The sequence below is a fragment of the Sapajus apella genome, unplaced genomic scaffold (genome assembly GCF_009761245.1).
Source record: "Sapajus apella isolate SASKATOON/1434 unplaced genomic scaffold, GSC_monkey_1.0 scaffold8, whole genome shotgun sequence".
Taxonomy (NCBI): Eukaryota; Metazoa; Chordata; class Mammalia; order Primates; family Cebidae; genus Sapajus; species Sapajus apella.
The window spans coordinates 41,385,877-41,413,466 of NW_022436948.1; the positions used below are offsets into that span (position 1 = coordinate 41,385,877).

Below are 27,590 nucleotides of genomic sequence, written 5' to 3' on the forward strand. Positions count from 1 at the left end.
TCCACACAGCAGCCTGTGACCTTTTAATGACATGATTCAGATCATGTCACTCCTCTACTCAAACCCTTTGCTAAATTTCCATTTATCTAAGGATAAAATCCAAAGTCTCTCATCTGACCTAAACAGACCTAAATGACCTTCTGTTCAACTACCTCTCTGATCTAATGTTTCATCACTCCTTGATCATAATGGTAGTGCCAAAAAAACAGTTTTGTAGAATGCAAGGGCTTAACAAACATTTGTTTTACTTAGCAGGTCACAACTGTGTGAGCATTTACTATCGATATTATCTATTAAGCCACTAAGCAATCCTGTTTGAAAGGTGCCATTCACATATACACCATGGAATACTATGCAGCCATAAAAAAAGATGAGTTCATGTCCTTTGCAGGGACATGGATGAAGCTGGAAGCCATCATTCTCAGCAAACTGACACAAGAACAGAAAACCAAACACCGCATGTTCTCACTCATAAGTGTGTGTTGAACAATGAGAACACATGGACACAGGGAGAGGAACAACACATACCAGGGCCTGTTGGATGGTGGGGGGGTTAGGGGAGGATACCAGGGGATGGGGGGATTGGGGAGGAACAACACTGGGAAAAATACCTGATGTAGATGACGAGGGGAGAGCTGCAGCAAACCACCATGGGATGTGTATACCTACTTAACAATCCTGCACGATCTGCACATGTACCCCAAACTTACCGTATAATAAAAAATAAGAAAAAATAAAATACTAAGGGGCATGGAGGAGGGAGCATGAGAGATGGCTGCTCATGAGTACAGTTTCTTATTGGGATGATTTAAAGGGTCTGGAGTTTGATCATGAAGATTTCTGCGCAACCTGTGAGCATACTATAAGGATTGAATTGTGTGCTTTAAACTGATTATTTTTATAATATGTTAATTATATCTCAATAAAAACAAGAAGATACTATAATCAAAAAACCACATAAAAATAAAATTCCCACTCAGTGAAAAAAATCATCTCCATTTTAAACATTAGATACTTGAGGCTTGACATATTGCTTGGTATGAAGTAAAAGCACAAAAATCATAAGAAGAGCACTTACTTTTCTTAAACTATGGAATATATCTCTTGACATGTTATGCAGAGAGATTGCAGATATATTTTAATTTTAAAAAAGATAATACTGAAAAGAAGTCAAGTCAAATGTCTAATACAATTACGGTAATATAGAACATGGTAAGATATGGAATACCATTGGCAAATATTTTGTTCTAGTTTGGAAAGGCACATATATCTTAGATAAAAGATTGCAAATTCATTTCTAATAAAAATGTGGTCAGGTGCTGTGGCTCACACTTGTAATCGTAGCACTTTGTGAGGCCAAGGCAGGTGGATTTCTTGCGGTCGAGAATTTGAGACCAGGTTGGCCAACACGGTGAAACCCTGTTTCTACCAAAAAATACAAAGATTAGCCCGGCCTGGTGGTGCTTGCCTGTAGTCCCAGCTACTGGAGAGGCTGAGGTGGGAGAATCACTTAAACCCCGAGAGACAGAGGTTGCAGTGAGCTGAGATCGTAACACTTTAGCCTGGGTGACAGAGCAAGACCCTGTCTCAAAAAAAAATCAAAAAAACATATGAAGCAGCCAAATACTCAGTTATCTTTTGTCAATATTTTTAGTGAATTTCAAAAGAGTAAAACAGACTTACACTGGTCTGCATTGTTATAGTCTCAAATTTGAAGACAGAGAGACTCTAGCCAGTGAAAAGGAATAATTAATAGGCAAACTTTGATTTTAAAAACACATTTCTAATATTTTATAGGGAAAACAAACCAGTGTATTCTGGTGACATTTTCTGTTAACTAAGCCTTTTCAGCATAATAATAATTCACGTTTATTTATTGCTTCCCAGGTGGCCAACGTAGTTACAACCATTTTAAATGGACCATATACTTTTGTTCACAACATCTCTAGAAAATGTTAATTATTATTTTCCCCATTCTACAGATGCATCAATTAAATCATATTCTATTGAATCTCTTAGTTATTGAGTAGCTGAGTTGGTTTCAAACGCAGGGTCTTTTATCTCCAGAGGTTAGACCCTTAAATCTAGGCTCCCCAGGATACTCAATGGAGAAAAGATTAAAGATGTTTCTATGAAGTATGGTTGCTCCTCTTGTGGAATGAGCAGTAGAAGAGGTCTCTGTAGCTTTAAAATTGGTGCCATAAAGCAGCTTACATTTCAGAGAAGTGCTCTCAAAAATTACACTTATTTTGTTAAAAAGTAAATTTAGCTATCTGAAGATCTGTAAAACTTAGCATATGTTCCATAGTGACATGAGTTAATTTCTGTCACTGGGCGTGCTCCACAGGTAAACTGTAAATTGCTATGAATTACTGTGGCTATGACCCATTATCCTAGCAGGAAATTGCATGAATCTCACAACTGATATGAAATGTACCGCTGTCACTGTTATGCATTAATTTCTAAGTAGTTGGCCATTTGTAATAATTCTGTAAATGTCCATCTTAGCACAGTTTTCAGTCTAGACAAGCTAAGTCAATGTGCATGGAATTTTCCTTATTATCTTCAAGTAGTTATGCTGAATTCTAAAATTACTTTTTTATTGAACGATTTCACCTTGAACTTCTTTCCAAGAATTAGAAATATGATAGTCTCATTGTCCTACTCTCTAATATTTAAGGGAAATTTACTCTATAAAAAGTAAAACCGTATGGCGGTATATGAATAGGAGGACACAGTGAGAAAATCTCTGATGAGTGTCACCAGTATATTTTCTTCATTCTAACTTTTACAGAATAGATTAAAAATTTATTAGACAACTTTTAAATCATATTGACTTCCATTTTCCTGAGGTAATTTTCAGATAATGGTATACGTCACCACTATAGTTTTATAAAGAACAATTTGCAATATAAGCTTCCTTTACATTATAAGTAAACATATTTCATTATTTAAAAACCAAACCTTTATAATACAAATGATATTTTTTATTAACTTTTCTTTGATATCCACATTCTTCCCCTCAGAAAAAAAATAAATTCAAATAGCACACTTCATTGAAACTTCTTGACAAAGGTGAATTATATAAGATCTCCCTATGTTATACTTTATATTTTAGCATAACATATGTGTTTCAAGTCAATGCTTCAGGCTAGAAATTTCCTTTTTTGGTAGATCTTTAAGTATTTTTAATCATTTTTGATTTTTTTTATTTCCACCGCACTGTATCTCAGGTTTTCAGATTCTTTTTCTTCATCTTCCAAAACTATTTTCACCCTCTGTTTCAAAAATCTACATTATAAATCTACTGACAACAATTTCTAGAAATTTATTCCTTCTTTTTTCCTATAAGTCTGTCATGAGTCTTGCAGTTACTCAGGTAGGACCGCTCTCTGACAGATAACTGCCTACAATACTGATTTTCTAAATCCAGTGCCGTATGTGGCAGAAAGCGCACTTCTGTCGGTACTTTGTAAATTACAGAAGTTTGACATTTGGCATATTGTATGCCATTTAATTTTAGTAAATTAAAATAGGGTGCTTACTTGGTTTTAGGCACAGAGCTAGATGCTTGGGAAAGGAAAATGAACAAAACCAGAGACCATGGAAGGCAGCAAGACTAATGAATAGAGAAATGAATTGAGTACATTGTGTATAAAATAACAGTAGATGTAACTGGTAGACATCATGTTCTATAAGCACAGCTATCCTGTCTATCTATGTAGTACCTGCGTTATCAATATAGAGCCTCATACACAGTAGGTAGTCAATAAACAAAAATGGAATATTTTTGAAAGGAGATATAGGGAGTCTTAACAGGACATTATTTCACAGAGAAAAATTAAAGATACCAATTTACTTATATACACAGACCTTGTCTATTTTTTGTTGATGCTGTATCTTTCCGTGTAAAGAAGAATCATTCTGAAATATGTTTTGGTTATCAAAAATTCTAAGATAAGCTGAGTTAGTATTTTACATGTAGATACTCACCACGTGCATTCATAAGAAAAAAAGCATATCTTTATAATCTTTTTGGGAAATAGTCAGTGTATAATTATTCAACAGAAGTCATCTTAGAAAGTCTTTCTTGGGTCTTTGCCATGGTCTTCCTAAAGCTTATCTCTTTTTTGTTCTCTATAGTACCATCTCCCAGTCCAGAGTTAACAATGCACCTCTCTTCAGTAGTTTCTCACTGTGGCAAATGAAGCAGAGACACGTTGTATTGGCCAAATTGCTCCTGGCCTTACATTTTTGACACTGTTCAATATTGAAATTAAAAGATATTGTCCAATATCTTTCATTGTAACACTGATGAGAAAGAAAAATAATTCACAGCCATGGATACAGTGTGGAGTGTTCACATCGTCCCCATGTCTGCATGAGTTTTGTCTTGGTACTCTGGTTTTCTCCCATATCCCAAATATATGCCCGTTAGTTGAACTGGCATGTCTACATGGTCCCAGTCTGAGTGAGTATGGTGTGTGTGTGAGTGCACCCTGCAATAGGATAGCTTCCTGTCCAGGGCTGGCTCCTGACTTGTGCCCTGAGCTGCTGGGTTAGGTTCCAGCCACCCCAACCCTAAACTGGGATAAGCAGGTGTATTACTCTGTTCTCACATTGCTATAAAAACACTACTTCAGACTGGGTAATTTGTAAAGAAAAGAAGTTTAATTGACTCATGTTGCTGCAGACTGTACAGGAAGCATGGCTCGGGAGGCCTCAGGAAACTTGCAATAATGGTAGAAGGCAACAGGGAAGCCAGCACATACTACATACTACATGGCTGGAGGAGGAGGAAGAGAGAACAAAGGAGGAAGGGCTGTGCACTTTCAAACAACCAGATCTCATGAGAACTCATTGACTATCATGAAAACAGAAGGGGGAAATCCGCCCGCATGGTCCAATCACCTCCCACCAGGTCCCTCCCCTAACATTGTGGATTACAATTCAACATGAGATTTGGGTGGGGACACAGAAGCCAAACCATATCATCAGGTCAGAAAAGGAATAAATGAATGAATACAAACTATTTTTTAAAAATGTGTCATGTGTACAATAATCATACAAATATATGGCATTAAATGAGGCAGAAAAGAAGCACTTGGGAGCCACCATATTTGTCATAGTTTCTGAACTACACAGTGGGAGGAGGCGCTCCTTAAAGTTTCTACTTTGCAAATGTTCATTCCTAGATGTAACCCACTCCCCGTTATAACCACTGTCTCACAGTGATTCACCAACGATTGGGTTTATAGTTATCTTGTTTTCATGAATCTTTCTGAAATGAAGATGTACCTTACATTTATTTCCATGTTTAATACTAGAAGTGCTTTGAATGTTTATTTAGAAATTTGGTGGCGTTTTCATAACCAGAAATATCCTACGGGAAAATGACTCTTGTTTGTATCAATTAGCCCAGGGTGAAACTGGTTTTGTTATATATTGTTTAAAGTCACAGATTCCAAGAACCTATGGAGGATGTTAAATGAGGACTTAAAGTTCTTGTCCACATATCCACAGCCCAGTGCCCTATCTCCCAAATATACTGGAACCCAGTTACTTAAACAGGTTCTGTCCTCACATGTGCTAAGCCTGCTGACATTTTTCTCCATTTGTGTCCTCTTTATTTTCATTTACAGAAGTTCCAATAATTCTATCATTTATTTCTTCTTCCTTATCCTTTTCCAGGACGTTCCTTCACGTGATCATCTTTCCTTTCTCAACAACTCCTTGTTGTTGAGACCGTCAAATACAGAACATATTGTCATCTTCTTTATGTATTATGCCTCCATTACCACCATCAATTTCTGATAAGAAAAATCAAATTTTGGGCCAGTTGTGGTGTCTCACACCTGTAATCCCAGCATTTTGGAAAGCCAAAGCAGGTGGCTCACTTGAGGCCAGGGATTGGATACTAGCCTTGCCAACATGGCAAAACTCCATCTCTACTGAAAATACAAAAAAAAAAAAAAAAAAAAAAAATTGGCGGTGCATGCCTGTGATCCCAGCTACTCCAGAGACTGAGGCAGGAGGATCCTTCAACTCGGGAGGCAGAGGTTACAGTGAGCTGAGATCACCCTGCTGCATCCTAGCCTGGATGACAGAGTGAGGCTGTCTCAAAAAAATAAATAAATAAAAGAAAAATTATGATACCTATCTTTTTACTTAAGCTTTGCACATAGAAATATTTAATATGTTTATATAATGCTGAATACAACTACAATTATAAGAGCATTTTCAAAATTGACAAATCACAGAAAATCACAGTGGAATGCTATCAAATTACAGCAAATTATAAAAGTAGCAGCATGTGTAAAATCAATTGTCTTTCATTCATACAAGTAGAATTATGTGACTGAAAGTAATTACCCCACACACTGTTTGCATGTTTTTGTATTACGCCTGTTTTGCCAGGTGTGCTCCCACCAGAGGTGAAATAGAACACTGTGAGGATTTACTTGGTTTGTTATAATAATATCTTACCATTCTTGTAGGAGGTAGAAGATGAGGTTATTCAGGTGAGCTTCTCTGTAAGGCATGCCTAGGCCTTGGCAAATCTGGAATGAAAAAACACAGGTAGGTTAAGGGCTGAACATAAGACCATGCTACAGAGACAGGGGAAGGAAGCCACTTTAGACGCAGTTTCTAAGGAGACCCAGGATTCATGGAAGCTGATACTGGAGCATCATATCAGTTCATGTCGAGTGTGGAAGTTAAAAGTCCAGTTGGCCAAGAGATATATAGCATTAGTTCTCAACGTTAGGGGTTAGAATTTTGAAATCACCTAGGCTTTTTTTTTTTAAATATCTGGGGTGCAGTATTCTTAAAAATCTTCCTGATTCCCTGCTTAACCAGAATTTAAAAACAATGACATAAAGGAATGAAACAGACTAAGTTAGAGATATGGGACATTTGTCCAAAGGCGCAGTATCATTGCAACAGACCTGAGATCTCGGTACAGTAACCCAGAATACCAGGTGGAAGGAAAATGACTTAAAGCTCCTAGAAGAGTGGAGCTGACGCTGCCTCAGGCCTTGTCTCAGTCTAAGGGTATGAAGGAACTAGAGGACAGAGAAAAAGAACACAGACATCTGTGAGCCCAACTGTGAGGTTGCTGGCTAAAGCAGAGACAGAGGGGACAGCATAGTCAAACTTTCTGGAAACATTGTGCCTTTAATAGCCTATATCTTGTTAAAACCACGTAAAGTAACGAGGCATGCCCAATATTCCTGAGGATTGTAAGCAGAGATGTTACATGATTCTGCTTCTAACTCTTCCCACTCTCTAAAATACTTTGTTGGTTTTCCTCATCATAATCTCTGATTCTTTTACATTTGTCCTTGTATCCCAGATCTTTTCAGTATGCTTTGCCAAACTGTGATGTTGGCTTTCCTATATTCCGTAAGGCAGTTCTAATACCATTACCAAATTTCTGCTGAAAACGTAGAGGTTAAAGGTGGTTGGGGACTGAATGGTAGCCATTGTTATTAAGATAACTGTCCACATCTTTCCACACATGCCCTTTTCAGTCACACTTGTCTTCAGATTCTGTCCCACATCTTGCTAATCATGGGGATTTCCCAACATCAAATTTCCATCTTCTGTCTTCTTGACTCATTGGCCACAAATGTAATTCTCTGATTTGACGCACACCACACACACACACACCCCACAAACAAAAATACAATTCTATTCCTATTTGTCTCAACTCTCTGATATTACTCTGATCTTTTCATAATATACTTTTAGAAATATATATCCATGTATATATGTGTATGCTTCTCTCTCTCTCTTGCTGTGTGTGTGTGTGTGTGTGTGTGTGTGTGTGTGTGTACTTTCTAGGCCAAAATGGGCTAAAGAAAACTACTTATGAATAAATAGAAATGTAATATATATGTTCCTGACACTTGAGAGTGACAGTCTCTCTGTGAAATATTCTGCATGCATTCTTAAAATGCTGCTGCCTGGTAAATGCCCAAATAGTCCTAGGATGAAGACTGGATTTTGAAATGGCTCTAAGTATAAAAGGGGAAATAGACATGAGAATAAAAAACAAAAGTGGAGAAATGAATAACATGAACAAACTTAATATCACTTAAAATTAATGGTGCAAGATTAATCATCATTAGCATTTTGTAAAGCGCAGAAATAGGTGTTTCTTAGAAGCCATTGAAATGCAAAAGTAATGTTGTAAATGTCACAATATTGCTGATGTCATTTTACTTTTATTGTGATCTACAAATTTCTTAGACACTTGTTTTAAGTCTTAAAAAGTAAATCATAACTCTCTCACACTCTTTATGATTTCTTAATATCTTCCAAATTATATTAGCCTATGAACTAAATTTACTGAAGCTTCTGCTTCTCTTAAAGGAAATGTAAACTTCCTTCCTCCTCACCTTACTACCCCTTATTAGTAAATAACAAAAAATGTTTTCTATGAAAGTAATTAATATCAACAATAAAATAAATTATTAATTACCATAATGATGTTATATTAGCATAATAGTTATTAGGTTAAATGTCACTGCATTATTAAAATATATGTTTCCCTCAAAAGTATATGTTTGATTCAGTGACAAGAAACTGTGTTATCTAGAAAATATAAACCAAGAGCCTCCTTAGTGTCTCATACTACCTTTGATGGTAGAGAGGTTTGGTGTGGTTCTGTTCGGAATGGACTCTCCAGGAGAGAAAGTTTGGATGCTTGGGTTTCTTATAGTTTAAGTGATCTGGAAAAATATGACAAAATCAAGGAACCCATTCTTGGCCTATGTGGTCTAATAATAAAAGTTTAGATCAAAATCTGGAAGCTAGGCTAAATATCAGAATTGTTGATTTTAAAGAGTTAGACAAATAGGATCTAATTAAACTTAAGATCTTCTGCATAGCAAAAGAAACTATCTATAGAGTGAACCAGATACAAGCATAATGGGAAAAATTTTTGCAAACTACCCATCTGACAAAGGGCTAATATCCAGAATCTACAAAGAATTAAAACAAATTTACAAGGAAAAAGCACACAACCCCATCAAAAAGTGGGCAAAGGATATGAAAAGACACTTGTCAAAAAAACACATTTATGCAGCCAACAAAAATGAAAAAATACTCATTATCTCTGGTAATTAGAGAAATGCAAATCAAAACCACATTGAGATACCATCTCACACCAGTTAGAATGGCGATCATTAAAACATCTGGAGACAACAAATGCTGGAGAGGATTTGGAGAAACAGGAACACTTTTATACTGTTGGTGGGAGTGTAATTTAGTTCAACCATTGTGGAAGACAGTGTGACAATTCCTCAAGGATCTAGGAATAAAAATACCATTTGACCCAGCAATTCCATTACTGGGTATATAGCCAAAGGATTATAAATCATTCAATTATAAAGACACATGCACACATATGTTTATTGTGGCACTGTTTACAATAGCAGACTTGGAACCAACCCAAATGCCCATCAGTGATAGATTGGATAAAGAAAATGTGGCACAGATACACCATGGAATACTATGCAGCCAATAAAAGGATGAGTTCATGTCCCTACAGGGACATAGATGAGGCTGGAAACCATCATTCTCAGCAAACTGACACAAGAACAGAAAACCAAACACAGCATGCTCTCATTCATAAGTAGGTGTTGAACAATGAGAACACATGGACACAGGGAGGGGAACATCACACAACACACTGGGGCCTATTGGGGGGCTAGCAGGCTAGGGGAGGCGTAGCAGGTGATGGGGGGATTGGGAAGGGATAGCATTAGGAGAAGTACCTAATGTAGATGATGGGGCAATGGATGCGACCAACCACCACCAGGGCACATGTATACCTATGTAACAAACCTGCACAATCTGCACACGTACCCCAGAACTTAAAGTATAATAAACCAGTTTTTAAAAAGTAAACAGTTAGAGCTTGGAAAGGTATTTTGAGCTCCTCTCTAGTTTGTATCCCCTTTCACTGAAGCTGTCCCTGATGGATATCAGAGATCACTTGTAAGGATGAGGAGAATGAGGAGGAAGATGCTTTTCATCACTAAATTCTATGTTACCAATGCTAAGTCTCTCCTGTGTTTTTTCATCTCTGCCTTGAGATAATTACTATAGAAAAATAGAACCCCTGATAATATATAAGGATAATGCATGATGAACATTATACGTTAGTTCTTACAGTAGAAAAATGGATGAAACCTGGGCATTTTTTACATTTACAAAGCATGAGCATTAAAGCAGCAGTTTTAATCATTTATTTTTTTCTCGTGCCTGCTGCTATGAGAAAATACACATTTAAGGATTTTATTTCTACTGTCTTCAGTCCTCAGCAAATGCTGGAGTTGCAGACTTGTTTTCACAAGTGGTCTGAGATGGCAAGTCACCATCCCTTACAACCAATTTGCCTTCATTACAAATTAATGAAGTGATAATTGCTCTTTGCAACCTTTCATGTGCAAAAAATGCTGGTGCTGTTTGCATTATCTTCTTGCAATGTATACCTCTGTGTTCAAGGACTTGTGGTAGCTTGCCAAATGTTAAACTGCACTGAGATCTCCATAATTAAAATCATATTTTACATCAAATTATGAAAATCTCTACATAATATGTTCTGTTTGATGTCGAGTAAAATGCTGTTCATTGCAGAATAAATTTGCAAATCATTCATCAAAGAAACATTCTCATTTATTCTTAAAAGGAAAACTTAAGAAATTTAAAATCAATTGTTTTATATTCACATAATTTTGTAATGATGGAACAGAATTTCTGTAAGATGGTTACAGAAGCATTTTTTTCTCTAGAGTTTTTGCCAAGTCTCTACTTTAAAATGCCATTGTAGAACCAAGGTAATGATGCTAGAGAAGACTCTACAAAACATTAACTTTTAACACCAGAGATTTTTGGAGCACCAAGTCTGTTGACTGTTTTTTTATTTTTTATATCAAACATACACATTAATTTTGCTTTGAATGTGACTGCATTATTATAGGCACCTCAATGTAAAACCCTAAGAACTGAGACTTTCATGTACTCTTATCTCCTTAAAAACTCAGTATACAACATGCAAATAGAGTGAATACTTGCAAATGGCATGTTGGAAATTATTAAAAATACAATGTGAATATTTTCTTTCCTTCTGCTGAGATTAGAATGCATCTTGTATATTACTTCTGAGATCTTCTAAAATAGTCTCCATTTGATTCTTTGTTGAATCTCGGATGTGATAATGAAGTTAGGTCAGTTTTTCCTCCAGAAAATGAGTGCCTATCTTGTATTTTAGATGGTGAATGATCAAGGTTTTTAAAAATAAGTAGTGTTTTTTACTTGTTTCCTTTGTAAGTTAGTAGGTGTGCTATGAAGAACTAGAAGTCTTAAACTGTGATTGTCGCACCAGTAAAGTCCATAAATTGTTTTTGATAATTTAAGTAGGCTTAAAGACAAAATAAAGTCATGTTTCTTTGCTTGTAATTACTAACAATTGAATACATTAATATTTGATTTTATTTTGTGATAAGAAGGTGTGAATTAACATTTCTGTGACTGTAAAGATGGCAGCAATAAACATTAGGGACCACGCAAGGGGAAACAGAGGGAGGCAGCAAGCATTGAAAAACTGTTGCGTACTGTGCTCACAACCTGAGTGGAGGTGTCAATCGTCCTCAAACCTCAACTTCATGCCATGTACTTATGTAACAAACCTGCACATGGCCCAAATTGGGAAAATAGTCACACAGATGAATTTTAGGCAGTAGTTTTATTTATTTTTTTAAACAAAAAACATACATGAAGATCATATCATAGTGTCAATAGAAAGAGAAAAAAGTGTTAATACATTTAAATGCTGTTGATTTCATAACAAGTGTTTAATATTTATTGTTCCTGATGAAAATAATTAAGTCCTTTATTGAGAAAAATGTAGGAACACATTTATAATGTACTTCACAAGGATTTTATTTCATATATTTAGTTACGATATTTAAATATTTTCTCCAAGGAAAACATTTTAATTGTTTTATTCCCATGAATTACTCTTACATATATTATAATAAAAATAATCTTTGTGCATATCCCAAAAGGTGGAGTTTTGTGCTCCACTATGGAGGATATGAAGAGATCTGCCTAAAATTTAGCAAATGCCTGTGAAACAAAATTAAACTAACTTTAGTATGTAAAATGAATTAAATTTACAAATGAATAGAGCATGTAATAAGAGTTAATAATACAGAAATTTTCTTAAGATTGTCAGGATTATGGGAGACATAAGGCAGAAGAACACACAATCCTGTGTTGGGGCCATATTGTACGATAGGTATATTCCGCAAGAAAGGAATACAGGACAGAAAAACCAACACATCTTTGAAAGCAATAAAAGAGTTGACATTGACAATAATATATTATATGCCTAAGTGAAACATTACTTATCTCATTTCAAACACTTAGAAAAGTTAACGTGTGGTTTAGGACCAGTTTTAAGAGGAACACAAATGCGAAACTCAAGTTTGAAAGTTTTTGCATAAGTAACAGAGAGCCCTGGGAGACTAAATTCAAGAATGACATGGCAAAAGATGTATTTTCCTGGAAGTAGGTAAGCAAAATCGGGCATGATAAGAAGAACGTGTGGACACGGGGATAGGGATAACAGAAACAGCTGGTCTAATTGTTTTAGGATCGTAAGTAACGCAACGTACGATGACAAAAGCTTCTCAAACTTTGTCCTAAGGGTCACAGAAGATAGTGCTTCGCTGTTCTTAAAAATCTTAATACTTTTAAAGGCTTTTTACAGTGAGAAAAGTTGTACTAAGATAACCTCAACTATTATAACAAAACGCCAAATATTGATCTATGTCTTGACTGGGAAAAAGCCCAATGTGGGTGTAAAAGACTTTAAAAATCGAATGTGCGCTATGTCTTCTGTTTTTCACCCATGACTTGGTTTTATATTTGGGGGTACTGAGGGGTGAGTTGCGTTTATATTTTTACTTCAAATTTTATTGCATAGTTCTTCAACCCATGTCCATTGAAACGACAGTAAATTAAAAAATGTCATGGATAATTATACATAGTAATAATATCATTTATATTCACTTATTTTGCCTTATATCAGTTTTACCAAAAACCTGGCACAAATTGGAAAAAGATTAGTAAGCACGAATTTTAGGCAGTAGTATTTTTAAATTCTTTTTTAAACGAAGAAAAATAAACAAAAAACATACAAGAAAATCATATCACTGTGTCATTGGAGACAACTGATGTGAGGTTTTGATCCTGGAAGCTTTGATTGGGCTCTATTAACTAAGTGACTGTTTCCTGACTATCCCACAAATGGCAATGCAATTGAAATGTGTTCATCAAAATTATAAATTACTTTGTGTCCATTAACTCAGAGAACCTTACAAATAAAAACTACAAACAAGAATGTTTTTAATGACCATATGATGATTTATTATATAGCGATGCCTCCAACACCCTTATCTTGTATTCATCATGATCATTAATTCTGCCTCACTCTCTGTTTCTCTTTGATTCTTCAGTGGGAAGAGATCAGTGGTGTGGATGAACATTACACACCCATCAGGACTTACCAGGTGTGCAATGTCATGGATCATAGTCAAAACAATTGGCTGAGAACAAACTGGGTCCCCAGGAACTCAGCTCAGAAGATTTATGTGGAGCTCAAGTTCACTCTACGAGACTGCAATAGCATTCCATTGGTTTTGGGAACTTGCAAGGAGACATTCAACCTGTACTATATGGAGTCTGATGATGATCATGGGGTGAAATTCCGAGAGCACCAGTTTACAAAGATTGACACCATTGCAGCTGATGAAAGTTTTACTCAAATGGATCTTGGGGATCGTATTCTTAAACTCAACACTGAGATTCGAGAAGTAGGTCCTGTGAACAAGAAGGGATTTTATTTGGCTTTTCAAGATGTTGGCGCTTGTGTTGCCTTGGTGTCTGTAAGAGTATACTTCAAAAAGTGCCCATTTACAGTGAAGAATCTGGCTATGTTTCCAGACACGGTACCCATGGACTCCCAGTCCCTGGTGGAGGTTAGAGGGTCTTGTGTCAACAATTCTAAGGAGGAAGATCCTCCAAGGATGTACTGCAGTACAGAAGGCGAATGGCTTGTACCCATCGGCAAGTGTTCCTGCAATGCTGGCTATGAAGAAAGAGGTTTTATGTGCCAAGGTAAGATCAGTCTCTATTTTTCTTTGAGTGGTATTTCTTACCTGTGAGTTTATCAAAATGTCATTACATGAAATGCCCTCAGTCTCAACTCACTTGGCAGGAAAACATGCCTCAATCTGAACATAGTCTATTTATGGACTAAATTTATTTCTACTTGATGTGGTCATTTCATGCTTTGCTGTAGAAATATTAATGTATGATTATGCAGTGCTGACTGCACCTACAAGGGGTGTTATATGTGCTATATTTAAGTTTTCTGCTGTTTAACAACTAAAGTAATTCTAGACCAACTGAAAGAAAAGCATTCTATCTCTTTTATGTAGAAAAGTTGAGAAATTTTTAGCATGCTGCTGATCTAATTTTAACAGAATTAGATACTGTGATGGTTATGTATGCTGTTTGCTCATCTATCTCATAGCAATATTTACTTCATTGCTATAAGTTATAGTTTTTTTCTTCACTGACATCTGGGTGTCAAATACATGTTTACTTACAAAAGATTAGTGCTTTTAGAAAAGTATTTTATTTAAAAATCCAGAGCTGATTCCTCAGTGTTTAACGTATACAGGTACAATTTTTAAGTGTATTTTGCACCACAATTTGGCTCTTTTTAGTTCTCAGAAGATTATTTGTATCATCCTTTAGGTTTAAATGCATATTTGATATTAATATAATATCACAGAACCAGAAAGAAGTCTTTCATAAAGTTAATATTTATTTAAAAATCACCTTGTAATTCAAGTAGAATGAAATAAAAGATCATTTTATATAAAATTATGTATATCATCTATGCGATATCGTATCATAATTTCACCTAATCCCAAAATTTACTTAGCATTAGGCAAGGTTTTATGCTGAAGAATACACTAAAATAGTTATTTAAATTTTAAATGAATGAATATATAGGAGAAGTTAAGTACATTGTCTTTGAAATTTTGTCTGTTTGAATGCCTTTACTTGCTGTTACACTTTGCCAAGTCTGGTGTTTTACTCCTGGTCTCATAATCAGCCACTTTTCTAAAATGTACATAGAAGGAATGAGTCTACATTGTAAAACTGAACAGGACATAGTATTTTGCTTTTTACTGTAGACATGGTTTACAGAAAATAAAGACATTTTAAATGACAGTAAATGGTTCAGCCTAGCTTCATACCTCATGCTTTTCAGATCCTTGGAAAACACCATCACAATACTGTTCAAAAAACGGTTTTGGAAATTATAAAACTAAAACAACATACTAGCTGCAATTTGCTTATATGCATGAGTGAAGAAAAGTTATAATTGCTATGCAACAATCTTGCATGTTCTTCACATGTACCCCAAAACCTAAAATGCAATAAAATAAATCGGAAAAAAAAGAAAAGTTATAATTGCCTTTATATTCCACTTTGAATTATATTTTATCATTAAGGTATTTATGTTATATTGTATTTGTGAGGTTTGTTTTAAATAAAATCATGAAAGCTAACCTCAGAAGGAATTAAAAAGTTGCCTGTTTAAGCAATATTTAATGCATACCACTTCATTGTAAGAACTACAGTAAGAATTCAAATATTTTTTGTTACCATTCTTTAATTACTAGATGCCATACACTGTGCTGATTTGCTAAGTGATGTTCATGAGCTATCTCATTTATTCCTCAAAATAACCTGTGCAGTACATACTACTACTCTCTCTATTTTAAAAATATGGAGAACAAAGCTTTGATAGGTCAAATAGCTTGCCTTAGATCTCTCAGTGAGTTAGTACTGGAATTGTGATCTGAAACCAGGCAGTCTGTCTCCAAAGGCTGGAGTCTGCACATCAGCTCATGCTGCTTCCCTGCGATTCAGTGGAAGGGTAACAGAGACTAGGAAACCCCACAAGGACACAAATTCCACTGGAATTAGAGCACTATATTTTGAAAGATGAGTACGGCCACAAGAAGTGAGCTCAAAGTAGCCAAGGGTCTAGAAATATAAGAATTATCCGAATCAGTTTATTTCCAAATTTGTTATTTCTAGATTTTTAAGAAAGAAAAATTACTAGCCAAAGGACCATATTTTAACTAAGCTTAGCATGGGTGACATCTAATAAAAACTGAATATATGATTTGTCAAGCATCTTAGGTATGCAAATTTAATTCTGTAAGTGTTTTCGACCATCTATTAGTACAAAGTAATAATGTGCCAGACACAGGGGAAATATAAATGAATAAGTTATTGTCTTCACCTTGTGGGAGCTCACTATCTAGCATGAAAGACAGATAAATAAATGAATGATTTTAATGTGGGACATATCAATAAATCTTCTGCCAGGGGTACAATGTACCTTAGCAATGAAGGGTAAGAAGATACTAAGTTTGAATATTCTGCAATAAATAATAGGAAATGTTAATTAATAATAGGAAGCCTTTGTGTCGAGAGTTTTGGACTCTTTTATTGTTATTTTGCTTAGAAACATTTGGGGTAGCAAGAAAGGACCAGCTACCTTACACAGCTTGCACATCCCAAGAGGCGAGATTTATAACTTGTTTATGGAATCATTACCTCAAAATTTCTAAATGCATAGTCATCCTATTAGAGTACTATCTACTGAATTTGGGTCACAGGGATGCCTTCAAAAGGATCTAAACTTCATTAATGGGTCATTTTCTGGTTTTAGTAATGAAATATTAAAAGCTTTATATTCCATTCTAGACAAATAATAGGCACAGTTAGAGTTCATTGACTTGAAAGATGAAAATATGTCACTCTCCATTTGGTAGGAAAATACATATTAATTAAAATGTTTCATATTCAAAAAACATATTCATGAATTTCAGAAGTATAAACAAAAGCTCCGGTATATAATGTTTACTTTCACTACAGTTCATTTTTCCTAAAACAAGAAAAAGTAATCAAAAGTATTCTTGGACTATTTCTTTAAACATTCAACATTTCTTGAGCCCTGATAGGTGTCCAATACTGTATTTAATACTAGAAAGAGAATAATGAACACTGTCACTGCTTAATTTGGTTCACAGTCCAAAAATGTGTGAGTGCATGTCTGTGAGTGTGTGTATGTGTGTGTGTGTGTGTGTGTTCTAAAATGTTTTTATCTCTACCTCTGAATGAACATAGATTTTTTTAAACTGATTTTGAAACAGAACTAAGTTAACACTAATTTTAAAACTTCTAAAAGATAAGCTATTGTTGATATGTTGGTATAGGAAGGATTTGTTGGTATAGGAAGAGATGAGTGATGAGAAATTAAGATTTTCTGCATTAAGATGCTTTATGTTACCAGGTTCTTCTCCTCCTCTTCTTCTCCTTCTCCTCCTCCCCTTCCTCTTCCTTCTCCTCCTTCTCCTCCTTCTCCTCCTTCTCCTCCTTCTCCTCCTTCTTATTCTTCCTCCTCCTCCCCCTTTTTTTTTTTTTTTTTGGCTAGGGAAGATAGAACAAAAGTAAGCTAAGAGTAGTAAACGGTGAATTTTTCTCTTTCAATGGCTGTTTAGAGAAAAAAAATAAAGGAGGGTAGAAATAAATGTTGGTGGCTAAAGAATCATTCAAGAATCACATGGCAAACAAACTGGGAAAAGCTCCAGGAAGGTAAAGAGTACTTATTACAATAAATATGGTAAAATAGAAATGCATATAAAAATAATTATGCAAACAAACTGATAAGAAGTAGTATAAAAATTAGTAAGGAAGGTAAATTAAATATCATACTGTTTACTAGAAAATTATCTAATATATCATTTTAAAATACGACCTTTGTTTAAATATGTTATCTCTTGTATTTAATGAAAGAAAAGGACAGTGTAATGTCTTTTATTTAATTTACGTGTTTGTAACTTAAACCTTATTTGGACCATGTTTCTGGGATCTGGACAGATGCTGGATTTTGACAGCATGGTTAAATGGTAGATTGGGTTGTGTTTTGGAGAGGATGTTCACAAACCTCCTTTTAAAAGGGTAACATTGAAAAATCAAAATTATAACGTGTCACACTAAAACTGAATCATCTGGCATTTGCTTTCAAGCATGGACAATATTTTACTTGATTACTTCATTTGGACATTTAATATTTTTTACATCCCAGCATAACTCTTCTAACTGGTTTTCTCTTCTTAATATTGGAAGTGTGGGAAATTTCTGTACTAATACCAAAGGAACTTCATGATCTTTTCTTTCCCCTCTTTAATCCTGGCTAATGAATTATGTTATCTGTTTTGGTTTAGTTTGGAGAGGAGAGATGAGAATGCTAATGGCTTTTTATATAGTCAGTTAATTACATTTGAGCCAGATAGCAGAAAGTTACTATAAATATTCCTTTTCATACAAACTTTGTTTAGACTTAGTGTACCAAATACCTTATTAATGTCACTGAAGAATTTGTTGCTCTGTGCTTTATCTCTGCACATTCATTGTGGAATGCTAACGTTATTCCTTCTTCTTTTACATTAGCAGCTAAATAGAAAAGTGTGTTTGATGTGCTGTATGAAGACACCTAGAGTTTTTGATGTCTATCCAAAATTATATTTGTTTTTCATACGACTTAGGATACCAGTTCTTACTCTCCATTCGTTTCTCTGTTAATTCAGAAACTCATAAAACAACTGCCAAAAGTTCAATAACAGGATGATTTTAAGACTCTGCTTGCTCTGACAGAGGCACTAGAGAAAATTGAAGACCTGTGTTAGTATATTATTCACACCTACTAAGTGTATGTGCACAATCAGAAGGAACCTTCTGGAACTGCAAGGTGTTCATGAGTGTAAATGAATTCAGAAGCATTCCTTTCTGTTTTCTGTCTGGAAGTTCCTTAAGGTGAGACACCATGATGTCTTTTTTGTTAGAAATATCTTGCTTAGAGTAGGTTCTCAATTAGATGCTTGTAGGATGCATAATTACTGGGAGATTTCTATGCCAAGTATCCATTCTTAGAATAGAGATCCTGTAGAGAATATACTTTACATTATTGATCTTTGATTCCACTGGGCCTTTCAGAATGCCTTGCAAATATAGATGTTTATTTTATCTAATATTAAATAAACAAATTTGATTATTAGGTCACATACAGTTGCAGCCAGGTAAGAATAGATTCATCTGACTTCTCATTAGAATTACGAATAGATGAAGTAGAGGAATAACAAACATTTTTATAGTACCAAAGATCATACCTTTTTCTTTTATTAATTTATGATGAATATTATTTTTCTGCCTTGAAATAATCAACTGTTTCTTGATTATTACCTGTAATAAAACAATAGTCTAAACAATTTTTGTAGATGCTGAAATAATTTGGTAATTTTGTCCCTTAAATTTACGGATCTAGTGCTTAAAGCACTGGTTCACCTTTTAAAGACTACCCTATAATTATTGGGTTTCTTACCTTCAGTTACAAAAAATTTCCTTTCCCTGAGGTTAAAATGGCAGCTGTCTGTTTCCACTTTGCCTTTAGCAGTTACACATCCATGATTTTTCAAAGGAATAATGTATTTTAATTTAAAAAAATGGCACTGATAATAAGATAAATAACTTTCACATGACAAAACAGATGCATTGTAGCTTTCTAACAGCTATCAAGCCTCTGATTTATACAAGATTCTATGTCTTGTTTTTATTATACTTTAAGTTCTGGGGTGCACGTGCGATTCACGCAGGATTGTTACATAAGTATACACATGCCGTGGGGGTTCGCTGTATCCTTCTCACCAATTACGTACATTAGCATAATGCCCAAAACTCCCCAGCACTTGTCCTCAAATTTCAATTTGTATTTAATTGTTCTACTTAGCCAAAGGCACTTGTCACTAACAAGTGTTTGAGAGCTTAAGCTTAGGAGTCCCAGGAATGCAGCTTTTTCGTTTAGTGGCTAAACATTTTAAGCCTTAGTTTCTTCATCCACAAAAGGGAGAACCTTCCAAATGGCCAGTGGATGCATTGCTTAGCCCATTGCATGGTGTACAGCACTGGACACAAGGTATTTGAACGTCATTACTGTCCGTCATCAGAATCCCTGAAATGTGTAATCTTCCTCCTTTTCTTGTTTCAATCTGTTTTAAAAAGTTTAGATATGATAAAACCATCCATTCAACAACTTGCTTTAGATCTTAGAGATATTGTAAGAGAGAAAATGTGTCTTCAATTATATTTTGTGTATTCATTATTTATTCATTGATTGCCCACCTTCTTCCAAAAAGGATTGTGCTTTTCTGAAGAGATATGTTTTTGTTCAATTAAACCTCTAGTATGTTAAACCATGAGTGATATTTCCTCTGTGATCTTATTGTTAACTTTTATTTTTCTTCCAAACAACAGTCACTCTTGATTTTTCCCATCTGGTATTGGACTCAGTCTCTTTCTTTATAGTATGGATCTTTTCCACTGATTTTTCAAAAGTGCCTTTTAAAAATAAATATCCATTTTTATATTGTATATTCAGAAAGACCTTTGGGTTTTAACTAATTTGATTTAAGGAAGTATGATTTAGGAAATAAGCAAACAACTGCAATAGAAAAATAAAATTAAAATGCTACATTTCAAAAATGTTAAGCCCAGGTTTTTTTCATACTGTGTTTGTGTCCTAGCATTCCTTCTGTAAGAGACCAGCCTAGATAGTGGGAAAGGTTAAACCAATAAATAATGTCCTTGCCCTGAAGGAATCATGTGACTCAAAAATAAGTAAGCAACTAAGGAAAAATATCTGTTGAAATATTTTACCTGACTCTGGATAGAGCTAACTCATCTATTTGCTTTGTTTTACATAGTTATTATGTATATGTAAGAATCATCCAAACAGTATGAAGGCAATGATCGCTTGAAATGCCACAAATCTTTGATCAAATTATGTCAACACACTATCTAAAAAGTTGTTAAAGTAAAAACTTATTTTTTAATATGTAAAGTGATAGAAATCAAAGGAACGTATTTGGTTTGAGACTTCTTTAAGTATTGTAGTTCATTTATGAGTCTGCATAAAAACAATATAAATTTAAACCATGTATTTGCATGCTTAGGATAATAGAAATGTGAATTTTTTTGTTCTGTATATACTACAAATTGGATTATTTTGAACACTCAGAGACAATTTAATTGCAAACATGTTTAGGAGAGTTATGTCTGTGGTTAAATTTAGAGAGTACAACAAATTCATATCTAAGCATTTGAAAACTCATAATGAATAAGTTAAATGATCAGCAATGAACCACTGTAACAGACCTTTAAAAACCACAGGAAGTTCCATAAATGTTAGTAACATTCTTATACAGGATTACAATTAAATAAGAGTTACAATTTTTTAGTAAGATATGAACCATTTTACGTTATTTGGGTTAATTTTAGTAATATAATCTCATCAATGTGTTCAGAGAAAAATTCTTACAGCGTGTTTTTTCTTTAAATAGGCATTTCACTTATCCCAACCCGAAAGATAATTTTATAGGTCATTATTAAAGTATATTTCTAAAGTTCCAATTTAGGTCACAGGCATTCCTTATCAAATGGCTGTAGGGTATCTGTTTTATGGTATCAAGTTCTTTTCATTAAATTATTATTCTTATACTAAGTTTTTGGGCTTTTAGATGCCTTGTCTGGTCTAGTGTTTCAAATGTGCAAATAGTAATTTAAGTAGTATCTATATGACAAATGTATAATCTTTGGGAAATGTAAATAATGTGTCCAGTGAGTAGTTTATTTGTTTGAGAGGCTATGGTAATATATGGATTAAGCTTCCCTGGACAGTATTCAATATGGGAATCAAAGGCATCAAAAAATAATTTCAGTTGCAGAAAAAAAAGTAGCTCTCATTTTACTTGAAAGAGGTTGTTTTCATCATTTCATTTTCAGTTTCCTTTCCAAAGGAAGATTAGAACATTGCTTTGTAGACAACTCACTAGATAGATATTAAATGTAAACTTACCTGTAAAGTGATTGAAATTGTCCAAGAAAAAGACGCATCTAAGCTTCTTTTTCTGTGAAGGGTGGGATATTGGTTATTGTGAATATGTAAAATTTATAATTCTTCTATCATTTTAATGAATATTATCTTGTCAAATAGCTCATGAATCTGCTACCATAATTTGCTGAACCCTAAATAAAGTCTCGAAATTCCTTTTCTTTAAGTTTTTTTATATCGATAACCTTCCTTAGTTCTGATTTGTTGCATGCCACTTTGTTAAACAACTTCTGTTAAAGCATACATGTTACATAATTTATAGCTTTTATAAAAAACATTCATCTTCAATTCAAACTTACTCTTCTTATTCTAACTATTTAGACATTATAAAAGCTTCTGTGTTTTAAACCTTCAAGATGCAATGTAACCATTTCTTTTTTCAGAATATATATAGTGATTCCAAAGAAAGAATATTGACATTTCATTAACTTTCCCAACTAATGTTTCATTTTTTTTAGTCAAATTCTTCGAGCATAAGGGGAATAAAACCCTATACAAAATAAACTGAAAACTAGATCTTTTTTTTTCCCTCTTAATGGACTTAGATTCTGTGAAATACACTGGTAATAGTTTCACAAAGATTGCTTTGTCAGTACAGATTCATTGAACACTTACCACCTTTTTTTCCTGTGATTTCTCCACCCCTTCTACTTCTGTCTGTGTTTAGAGTTTTGACAATCCCTTATTAGTTCCAGAGTAGAACTTATGAGAGCTAATAAGGGTTTACATTACAGATCTGACAGCTGGCACTAAAGTTTAATAGAAAGCAATTGTAAAGAAGTGTAAGTGTTGATAATATTTGATGAGAGTGCCCTTAAAGAAAGAGCCTTTTGGAAATAATCATGTAACTAGAAAACTGCATATATGCTCTTCTGCTGTAGCTTCTCATCTTCCAGGATGTGGACAAAACACCCTGCTGGCAGATGTCTCTGTAATTGCTTATGGATGACTCTTCTAGGAACAGAATCCAGTATAGTTTTTTTTTTTTAAATCTAAACTTTGGTCATATTCTTACCACTATTCCTATACATTCTGCAATGTATGTTAATTGTCATTTAGAAACACAATCATAACATGGACATCTAATCGCAGATTCATCCTGTGAGAAGAAACCCCCGGGGATTCCAAAGGCAAGTCATTGAGATCATGAAACCCATAAACCCCACATAATCCACCACAGACTTTTTGTATTATTAAAAATAAACAAATGTAAAGCAAGAATGACTTCAAATATAGAAAGAGCCTGAGTGTAAAATATTCTGAATTCTCTGTTCAATGGTCACTTGCAATGCCACGAAAGGTTAAAAGAAAATGCTGTGATTGAAGACAGCTGTGGCTTTTTTGACATGAAGACTAACTTTCAACAAAGAGAAAACATATGCTATGAGATGAGAGAATACCTGAATTTATGCACCAGGAACATGTAAAGTTTCATGAAACTGAGAAGTGAATCTGAACATATAAATGATTGGAAAGGAATATTTTTGTTTCTCTGGTAGTTATTAGAGAAGAAAATTTGTATTTCAGAGATTTGGATTTATATTGAATATAGAATATTTCAATCTATATATAATCATGTATAAATGTTTTATGGCATTCAGAATTGATTAATGTATTGAATTGGGGGTAAGGAGGGTACAGTTCTTGCTGTAAAGCATCTTGGAGTCTGAAGGAGATACAAAATGTATCTACGTTGAAAGGAAGCAAGCATACTATTCATAAGAAAAAGTGTGTGGTAAGCTTGAAAGACAATTGTTGTTTAGAGACTCATAATCTGCTAAAATATCATCAAAGAGTTAAGGTTTCAATCTTCATGGAGTATAATATTTCATCATTTGCTCATTTTTTTCTCAACAACCATTTATGAGTGTCCACTGTACCGCATGTCCACTGGAAATGTAGCATTAAACAAAACAGAAAAATATTCCTGCTCTCAAGGAACTTAGATTTTAGTGAAAATATTAAGAAACCAAATACTAATATGGATCCTTCCAGTGGATTACCCATAGAATTCTGGAGTCAACACCAATGTTCCTAACCCAGATGATATTGACTCCAAGAGGTATTTGGCAATATTTAAAAATATTATTGGTTCTCACAGCTGAAGGAAGAAGTTGCTTACTGGCACCTCCTATTTATATGCCACATATACTACGTTATATGCTAAATATCCTACAATGCACAAGGCAATGTTTATAGTAAAAAAATTAGGAAGACAAAGATATAAATATGTAGTGGGAGGGCCGAGAAACTCTGATCTAGTCTAATCCCTGTCCTTTGCAGAGATGCATATTAAGGCTAAAAGTTCAAATTATGCATTAGCAGAGTCTGAATTGGAACTCGACATCTTGTGATTATACTTCAGGACACGTTTTTTTTTTTTCAGGGATTTTCTTTAAAATCAGTGAATTTTTGAAGACATATAAAGTCCCACTAACTACTTAGATCATTGGAAAGTGATACCTCTGCAAGAAAATCAAAACTAAGATGCTCTATCTGGGAGAAAGAAGAAAGATTTCAGGAATAGTGACATGAAGATGGATATTTTAAAACTGAAAAGAAAGTTACCTGTAAAGAGCCAGTTAAAGTGACTGACATTCAGTGGCTAGAGTTTGGTAGTACAAGAACGGAGAATGTGGAGTAACAAAAGAGATGTCAAAGATAAAGCCTTTGGAGATTGAGCGTGTTTCCGTATGCAAACAGTTCAGACAGCTGTTGCAGTTTTCTGTGAGGATATTCTGATGTGCTGACATGAAATCAGATCTGATGTTTGACTCCCTTTTTTTCTGTAATGTGGTCCTAATACAAAAATGACAGGTAGATGTGGTTATTCCAGGACATATTGTGTTAATAGTCTTTGTATAAAAAAAGTTTCTATGCTCTAGTTCTAGGACTGGTGTTCCTTTGATAATTACAGTACTGCCTCAATATCAGCTGTTTTCTTTTTTTTTTTTAATAGCCATTTCTTTCCTTTAGCATGTAACTTAGCCTGGCACTTCATCTAATCCTCCCAACAAGATGTAAGGTGGGTGGTATCATGTCCTGATTTTTGCGTGATAGAAAACCAGAGGCTTAGAAAAATCGGGCAAGTGTCCAAGGTCATGATTAGTCAGCGGTTCAACTGCAATTTGAGTGATAAAACTGAAATTTGAAAGTGGAACAAACTTGTGTGGGACCGCTGTTTCCTTCGCCTCCTGGTGTAGAGAGTCAGAGGAAACTCAAACTCACCAGCCTGCTTTACCAGAAATAGGCCCTGAAGTACAGAGCATGTTTACTGTAAGGGTGCGTCTCAGGATGTTATTCAATACTTTTCACTGGACCAATCACAGACATTTGCTCTGACTCCAAGGCTGGGAGTGATTGTGTTCCTTGAGCTACGCACTTGCTTTTGCTTTTGGATATTGATTCACATAGCAGTCATTGTATCTTACTTGCATTCCCTATAAAAGAGCACAGAATTACATGTCTCCCTATAGCTGACAAACAGATACATAGATATGCTCTATCAACATGCCTTTTAAATATGAAGCTCACTATTTTATTTGTCCTCTTTATGTACCCTATTTGGTCTACTCTTTACCATTTTAATGTATTTTATTGTGATCTATTCTATCTTGAATTGCGGGAATGCTTTCTCAATTATGAAAAGTCATACATATATTTAAGTTGCTATTTATTGATTGCCTGTATCCAGTGATTAATATAATGTACTATTTTATCCTCAACAAGGTCCTTATGAGGTAAATATTGTTAGCCTCATTTTATCAGAACAAGTCTAAAATAATTTACTAATTTGACCAGTTTCACAATGCCAGAATGTAAATTCAGGTCTGGATGATTCTGAGACCCGATACTTTTAATAATAGAATAAGTTAATAATTTCATCTGAAATGCTTCTACAAGTCACGATAATGAGAAAATTTGCAAGTTCTTGCTGCCAAAGGCATGGTTAGAGAAATTGGTTATGAGTTGAGGAAAAAGATTGGCAATGGTTATATAAAAGGCAAAAACTTCTTTCTTCAATATAGAATTAGGTAAGCCTCCAACATGCAAATCTTTTCACAGGGCATCTCTGGCCTTTATTTTCTAGGCTTGGGGAACTGAGCCACACCTCTAATTGCTTCTGCTTCTGTTTCCATTGCTCCTGCTGTTGTTGAGGACATGATTGATAGGAGATGATGGCTAGTGGAGAACCAGGGCTCAGAAAGACACTTGCTCTGTGCCCAATGTGTATGCTTGCACAATATGCTTCATTATTGGCTTGACAGATCTCCAAGTGGCAGATTGGGAATGAGTTTGGGAACTGCTAGCATTTTTGTTACAGACGTTGGGTTTTTAAAAAACTCATAAATACCTATATATACACACATATACACATACACATACATGTAAATATATATATATAGATAGATGTATATATATACTTTGTGTGTGTATGTATATAGACATAAAACACAAAAATAATATATATTATATAAATATATATAAGTATATGTATGCCTAGATGTGTACATGTGTGCATGTTACAAATGTCCATATACATAGATGCACTTAGCACTGTATAGTTAGTACATATACATATTGAATAAGTGTGTACTTATAAATGTACTCTAAACTCTTTGTTTCTAAAAAAATTGAAAAGAGTGAAAGCTGTGACAAAATATCAAACTGAATTTCTGATAGCATTAGGCTGCTGCACAGATTCTTATGTTTCTTGTATTGCTTTTAGAATGAGACAGCACACATAATGCGTTAATAAATACAATATGTATAACTTCCAAAACTTGAAGTGATAACACATACTGATGAATCTTTACACTTCGTTAAGCACATGAATGTGGCTTAAAATTTACAGGCTTCTTAAGTATCTGACCTCGTTGTTTTATACAAGGATCATTTGTGAAACTATTTTTCTTTGAAAATGTTATTGGTGTTATAGATTACATACTTCTGTGTTGCTGTTAAATATTTCTTAGTCTTTTAAGCTTTACAAAATCTAAAAGCTTATTTAAAACAACCCTTTCATTAATATAATAAAACTCTTTAAAGACATTAATAGTCAAGGACAGAAGTAATTCTTCATTCTTTATACTTGTTATGCTTTCATGACAAGATGTATGCTGCTTTAAAGCCTATTTTTTTATCCTTAAAAAAAAAAAAACTCCTCTTACAATCATTCCCAATAAATCAAAATCTATGCAAGATGATGGGTGGCATCATGGTGTTCTATGAGTGTTTCAGTGCAGAACTATTAGGTAAAGGAGCTGAAAGGAAATGCTGACTCCATCCTTCATACGTTTGATGGTTGCTCTTATTAGCGATGAAAAGAAAATGAGAAAGTGCATTGGCTCACTTTTTATTAAGCACAGTAGGTAAAGCAGATGAATGCTTGAAGGCTCATTGAGCTGCCATAAAGAAATTTAAACATTGTTCATATTGGCTGGTTGCCAGGCTCATGCTGTAAAGTCCAGATGAG

General features: G+C 34.4%; 1 protein-coding gene across 2 annotated transcripts in view; it reads left to right on the plus strand.

Moving 5' to 3' along the window:
• The window catches only part of EPHA3 (EPH receptor A3), a 365,310-nt gene that overhangs the window by 91,429 nt on the left and 246,291 nt on the right, over positions 1–27,590 (plus strand). For both annotated transcript variants that reach the window (XM_032277200.1, XM_032277201.1), the window contains exon 3: positions 13,533–14,193. In XM_032277200.1, coding sequence (XP_032133091.1) covers positions 13,533–14,193 — 661 coding nt within the window. The remainder of the gene's footprint in view (positions 1–13,532; positions 14,194–27,590) is intronic.